This window comes from Pristiophorus japonicus, chromosome 4 (assembly GCF_044704955.1).
Source record: "Pristiophorus japonicus isolate sPriJap1 chromosome 4, sPriJap1.hap1, whole genome shotgun sequence".
Lineage (NCBI taxonomy): Eukaryota > Metazoa > Chordata > Chondrichthyes > Pristiophoridae > Pristiophorus > Pristiophorus japonicus.
The window spans coordinates 269,931,802-269,938,972 of NC_091980.1; the positions used below are offsets into that span (position 1 = coordinate 269,931,802).

The 7,171-nt window shown below is 37.4% G+C and overlaps 1 protein-coding gene across 1 annotated transcript; it reads right to left on the reverse strand.

Moving 5' to 3' along the window:
* Positions 1-448: 448 nt before the first annotated feature.
* Positions 449-6,512, reverse strand: LOC139262780 (homeobox protein SIX4-like). The gene is made up of 2 exons (XM_070877931.1): positions 6,380-6,512; positions 449-4,636 (listed from the first exon to the last, which is right to left on the reverse strand). Exons 1-2 carry the CDS (start codon positions 6,510-6,512, stop codon positions 3,816-3,818), a joined length of 954 nt encoding a protein of 317 aa, XP_070734032.1. The 3' UTR covers positions 449-3,815.
* Positions 6,513-7,171: the final 659 nt, after the last annotated feature.

Below are 7,171 nucleotides of genomic sequence, written 5' to 3' on the forward strand. Positions count from 1 at the left end.
TGAAGGGTTATGGGGAGCGGGCAGGGAAGTGCAGCTGAGTCCATGATCAGATCAGCCTGATCTTATTGAATGGCGAAGCAGGCTCGAGGGGCCAAATGGCTTACTCCTGCTCCTATTTCTTATGTTCTTAATTTTAAATCGCGAATTGATAGTTTTTTGTTAACCAAATGTATTAAAGGATATGGAGTTAGATCGCAGATCAGCCATGATCAGATTGAATGGCAGAGCAGGCTCGAGGAGCTCAATGGCCTACTACTGTTTCTATGTTCAAGAAAGGAGGGGAAAGCATTTTTTTTGGCACGTTAGCAAATAAGAACCACTGCTTGCTGTGCAAAAGATAAACCAACCAGCCGACATTTTGGCCCAACTTCTGCATTCATTCATCAATGGCATTCATACCATGCAATTTAATAAAACAAAAGACAGCACCAAAATGTATAAATATAAAGTTCATTGAGTATAGTGTTTAGAAAAATAAGCTCAGATCATTTCAGAATATAAACAAAGCTCATGTAACAGTATAGACATAAACCAGATTATACTTTAAATCTAGTATTTAAAATATCTTTGGTATAACAAGGGCAAACACAAAACACAGTAATACATGCTCAATGTACCATCACCAAGAAGTTAGTGCAGTATAGATGTTTTTAGCTACCCATATCCCTCACATTGTATATATAGACATATTCAAACCAATGTAAAATGTTTATAAAGTTTCATGCCAAATCTACAGGACAGTAAAACAGATTTGAAATCAAAGCATATAACTTGCACTGGCTAATAAAACCTTCCCTTTAAATTATAACCCCATTTAGAGCAAGCTATAAAACAACTTTTACTAACAAACTTATAGATACAAAAAAAAACATGACTTTCCTCGTGTGCAGTCAGATAAGGAGGAGGTATAGTGAAACATTACCACTCAACACACTATCATCTCTAGGGATCAACTAAAACATTTTATCCAACAACTACTTAGAATAGGAGAACTGAATGTAGAAAATTCACAACACACTGCATACTGCCTCATACCATGCATGAGTCAAAGTTCAGCAATTCAAAAACATTCAATTAAAACTAATATTTTATGCAAGTTGGGCCACATTATTTATTTTGCCAGCTGTGTTAGGTTAATATTAGAGCACACAAACTCAATATTAACTCACAGTTGATATTAGCAGAAATATGGAGTATCATTTGTTGAATAAGAAATCCTGTTCAGCTCCCTCCTTAAACAATCTGCACAGCAGTTTTAAAAGAAAACTTCTCATTAATTTTCACCAGTACTTTGATAAAGCTTTTGTTTTTTTGCATGACATAAACTTAATGTGAGGATCATTTAAACATTGCTCAAACCTCCTGCTGACATTGTCATTCGCTTTGGGGAATTTTATGATCTTATAAAAATACTTCTTATCCAAATAATATGAAGATTGTCTCAACATACAGGCAGGCTCTCGCATACTAGAAAAATCATACTTGGCTACACTCCATACACACTTGGCTACACTTCATTCTCGCTTGGAGAAGAATAGGATTTTTCTATTTATTGCAGTGGGGATTGGATTGGTTTTCAAAAACCTCACATTGCTTAAAATATATTAAAAACAGAAGAGGCACTGAATGCAAGAAGGCACATTAAGATAACGAGCAAACTTGCACAAACAAATGTAAGATGTATACATAAAAGAATTACAGAATTTTCATTTCACAAAATTCCACTTTTGGAAAAACTTCCTGTAAGGCACACAAGCCAGTGAAAAAAATCAAGAGGGTCTGTTCCAAGACTTCAAACATTATGCATTGAAAATGAATGGCAACAGGTTAAGGCAAGTTGAACTACTATAACAGGTATTCTTAATGTGTAGTGATACCAACATGGTTTGTAGCATATACCACAACACATTATAATGTCATAACACTAGTGAAGAGGGGCTGCACAGTAAATGGCATGAATTAAAGTTAAACTTAAGTTCAGTAACATGCATGATACATTTCTAAAAAGGAATAGTTTACTTAATGAAAACTGATTAAACATTAAAATGTTTATCGGAAGGGAAGGATTATTAACCCATATGTATTACATTCAGGGCAACATGGTCTGTGGTAGGTTACAATTTGAAAAGACATCATAAAACTGCAAGAGCAAAGCTCAAGTTGTTCATTATCATCTCAAGATATCCAAACTATTATTCTATTTAATATATAGAAATGTAATTTTGACTGCTTTTTATATTTTGCTGGCCATTGTAACATGACAGGCAGAAGCCTCTTCAAGAAAAAAAATTACAATTGAAGTGATATGGTGCCGTGTGAATCGACAAGCAGCGATATCTGGATTCATCTTGCTGACTTAATGACTACCACATTTTCTATCAGGAGCATGCTACAAGGCTGTAGCACATCAATGAGTGCAGGAGATATTATAAACCATGAAAGCTCAAGCAGATTATGACCATAATCTGAAATGCTTGACTTATTACAACCCAACTGTGTAGATGGTGTGCTAACGTGTGCGCAACACACTGTTGTGCATTTTAAGTCCCATTTATTATATGGTAGATATATAAAGCTTAACCAGAAACAAACATTGGTAAAAAAATGGTTTGGCTTACAATAATGCGGAATCCAGCAATATATCTTGGTGGCGGGCAGGAACTGACTGGAGTGTGTGAATGTTGGTGGCAGCCGAGCATCGTAGTCTCGGAGCAGATCGTCACTGCACTGTAACATAGTAACTGAGGTGATACCTTGTGACTCACACTAAGGTTTTACATGTTTTTATTTTTGAGTTTGAAACTGATTGTTTAAAGTGATAGGCTTGATTTGCCCCAGGTGAATGGTGATATGTAATTCTGGTTCTGCTAAAATGCCAAGGCACTCAAATCAATGCACAGGAGCACTCTATTGCCAATGTTATTCCTGGCAAAGCTTCACTAAACTAATCACATGCAAGTAGTAAATCAGTAAGATAAAAAAATAAAGTTTCTCTATTATTATTATATTGTGGAGTAGTACCAATTTGAGATATTCACTTTCTTACACATCCCACCTAAATTAATATTTTGTGCAGGTAGATAACAGGAAGAGAAAGGTGCACTTCCTGTCAATTTTCACAGTACTTGGACTTTCGGCCATTTAAAAATAAAACTGCATACTGTATTGGTTACTCTAGTGATACAGTCTGTACAGTCCATATTGATTGTCAGTTATTAGTCATATAAAGGACTGTCAAATAATTTTTCTATTACATATTTTGGGAGATTTCTTCGGAAGATAAATTGTTTAAAAATCTGCAAAAAATAAATTACATTGAAGAGTGTTACTTTATGTATTTTTGGGGAAGTATAATGTTGTTTCAAATTGAGGATTGAGGTCATGCCTCTGGGCCAATTTGTGACTGGTGTACCTGAAATATATCATAATGTAACATTTACATTTGCTAATGGTAAACTGATATCAAACCATGCATATAAAGCCATTGACACAAGAAGAAAAACACACATCAGCAGAGACATGTACCTTTAAAACAATAACCAGATCTTGTGTTATGACTGACGAGATGGAATTTTATGCCATCTTTGGACTTGGAAAAATAAATACCAACTTACAGCTAAGAATTCTCACGATTCCAGTAAAAATGTGTAACAGACAATGTTCAACTACCTCAATTTTCTTCTGCCAGTTTTTTCTTTAAATTATGAAGTAGATAAAATATCATAGAAACACTTCAGTCTTTGGATACCTAAAAGTGAGGACGGAAAATATTAAAAAGTCCCATTTTCAACAGCCAGCCGCATATCTGTAGGCAGTTATAAATCACTGATATCTTCATCCATAGGAACATTTTGAAGTTTTGCTAGCTCCTTTTCTTCAGTTTCTAGTTCTTTGCAGACATTGTTAACCACGTCATTCATAACATATTTGGATTTAGAGTCCATCATCATCAGGTGGTTGCTAGGTTTGTTCTCTAAAACTACCAAGTAGTTTTCTTTCACTGGGGTTTGAAGTACTGCCACATGACCACTGCTGTACTCGTGTGCTTCTTCTGTAATGGGATTTCTGGGTTTATCGCCACCGTCGGATGCTCCAAGACCAGATTCAGTTACAGTCTCTTGGCCAGAATTTGAAAGCAGATTGCAGTTCTGGAGTGTAGTGTATTCACTGTTGGCCATCGACACTACAGGAATTGCATTCGTGACAGCAGTAGGCAAATGTTGAGCACAATTTAGAGGTGCAGTAGTTGCCAGTGGCAGACTCACTGTGAGGCTGAAGCTCAAAGTACTTGATGTGTTCAGTAGATTTGAAGAAGTCAAAGGCAAATGAGGAGACAGGCCTGTGTTTACCAGAGATGAGGCTCGAGTTTGTAGGGTAATTCCAGGTTGGTTCCCAGTAGATGTATTAATATTCAGCTGATTATTTCCACTCACTGACATCAATTGAGAAAAGACTAGGCCCCCTTCCAATGCCTCTTGTTTGACTGGGGCCACAGCCGGTCCTGAATTCGGTAACGTGCACATTACTGCATTCGGTGGGAGAGTAGCGGCCAAGAAGACCTTACCTTGCTGAAGACTGGCTGCTGTACCACTTAAGAATGTTCCTCCATCTGATGCATTTGTTATCAAAATGTTTCCTGTCAGACAGAAAATAGTATAACTCTTACTGAAGTGTAAATATATTAATTCCCCAATATATAATAACATATACAATCATAACCCAATTCAGCCTGTAAATATCAATAGTACATTTTCATAAATCAGTATGTTAGTATACTTAGTTCATTCTATAAAGTCACTGCTTGCTGACAGGAACAGAGAATAAAAATCACTTTATACAAAGCTGATGCAAGAATATTTTACCAGAACTTAATTTACTCCTCTGTGCAAAGATGATTACCCAGCATGAAGCTTGGGATATAAGCAACGTATTTTTGCTAATGTATGCAACAAGGTACTACAGCGTCAAGAATCCAAAGTTCCGGAATCCGTACCCCCGCCGGCCTCTTCCCCCGCCGCCACTCGAACTCCCCCCCCACCCCGCCGCTGCTCGAACCCCCCTCCCTGCCTTGGCCTAGGCGCTTCCGAACTCGGGACGTTGGAAAGACGTTCCGAAGTCCAGAAATACACAGAATCCGGAGCAACCTCGGTCCCGAGGCTTCTGGATTCTCTACACTGTACCTGTATTGTGCTTTTAAAATCAGACAGTAATAATTTTAGATGACCTATTTTTGCTTGCTTCACAAAAACTCAAATTAGAATAAAAGACGTGCCTTTATATACTTATGTCATTTTGTTTTCAAAACTGAATTAGTACTCTGGTTAATTATATAGGGCAAAACAAGCTCAAAAATCACCATGATCCTGCAACCGGTAGTAATATCAACATAAAAATAGCACTTTGAAGTTGTATATTTAGGCAAATCTTCTGAAGATGGTGCCTGCATGAGGCACTATAACACAGCTGTGTCATCATTTATTCTCAGCCGGTCTTGCTTGTTTATGTTGCTTTTGCCAGACTTGAGGATTAAATTCCTGCTGCCAGTATTTTAGCAGAAACAAAGTTGATGCCGGTATAAAACAAGAAAATCGACTTTCATCTGAAGTTGCTGCCATCTGATTGCACACACCTTACACTGTACAGTTGATACTAATGGTTTAGGGAAATTAGGAAACAAGTAAGGCAAATTTATGCCAGTCATTAAAAGCAGCGCTGCATGGGAAAAGAGGAAAAAAATTAAACAATAAAGTGTGACAGGATTAAAAAGTAGTCGAAAGATAGATGTGAAATCTGTATAGAGGAACATAAGAATTAGGAGCAGCAGTAGATCATATGGCTCATTGAGCCTGCTCTGCCATTAAATAAGATCATGGCTGAATTTCGACCTCATCTCCACTTTTCCACCTGATCCCCATATCCCTCGATTCCCCTAGATTCCAAAAATCTATCTATCTCAGCTTTGAATATACTCAAACGATTTGGCTTCCACAGCCTTTTGGGGTAGAGAATGCCAAAGATTCACAACCCTATCTGAGTGAAGAAATTCCTCCTTATCTCAGTCTTAAATGGCCAACCCTTATCCTGAGACTATGCCCCCTAGTTCTAGACTCGTCAGTCAGGAGAAACAATCTCTCAGCATCTAACTGGCCTGTAGTTCCCCATTTCCTCTCTCCCTCCTTTCTTGAACAGCGCGATTAAATTTGCTACCTTCCAATCTGCTGGGACCATTCTAGAATTTAGGGCAATTTGGAAGATCACAACCAATGCATCCACTATCTCTGCAGCCACCTCTTTTAGAACTCTTAAGATGTAGGCCATTAGGTCCAGGGGATGTGTCGACTTTTAGTCCCATTAGTTTCTCAGGCACTTTTTCCTCTACTGATATTAATTACTTTAAGTTCCTCACTCTTATTAGCCCCTTGGTTCCCCATTATTTTGGTACGCTTTTTGTGCCTTCTACTGACAGATACAAAATATTTGTTTAAAGTCTCTGCCATTTTCTTATTCTCCATTATAATTTCACCTGTCTCAACCTCTAAGGGGCCAATACTTTAAAATCTTAGTTCAGCACAGATTTCCAGTCTACAAAATTTTATTTCCTGTTATAACTTTTGTGTTAACTTTTTCCATTATAAAGTCCTATGTCCAGTATTATAATGGAAACTGCTTATGTAAACTCATCACGCTATAATTACACATTCTCACTAATGGTGGTGCTGCAGCATCTTAATTTTGCATCTCCCAGCTCCTCGGCAGGGAAACTCCTATGCTTCCAACTCCAAAACTGCCTTACATTTTGCTACTTAACTAGAAATACACATTTTTTTAATTTATTTTTTAAATCAAAGTATTACATAAATACAAGACAAAATGTATAACTTTAAAATGGGCACTGAATTTCCTTTGTGTATTCTAACCCATTTATCCCTGCCCTCCAATCTCACTTAATTGAAGGACTACACTTGGTCTTGACTCTCCATGTGCAATGCCACAGGAGGTCAACTACTAACTACGGTAAGAGAAGTGAAACATAGTTAAGAACAAAAGGGAAATGGAGCAGCAACAACAACTTGCATCTATATAGCACCTTCAACGCAGGCAAACTTCCCAATGCGTTTCACGGAAACGTAATCAGACAAAGATTGACACAGCCAAAAGAGGGGATATTAGG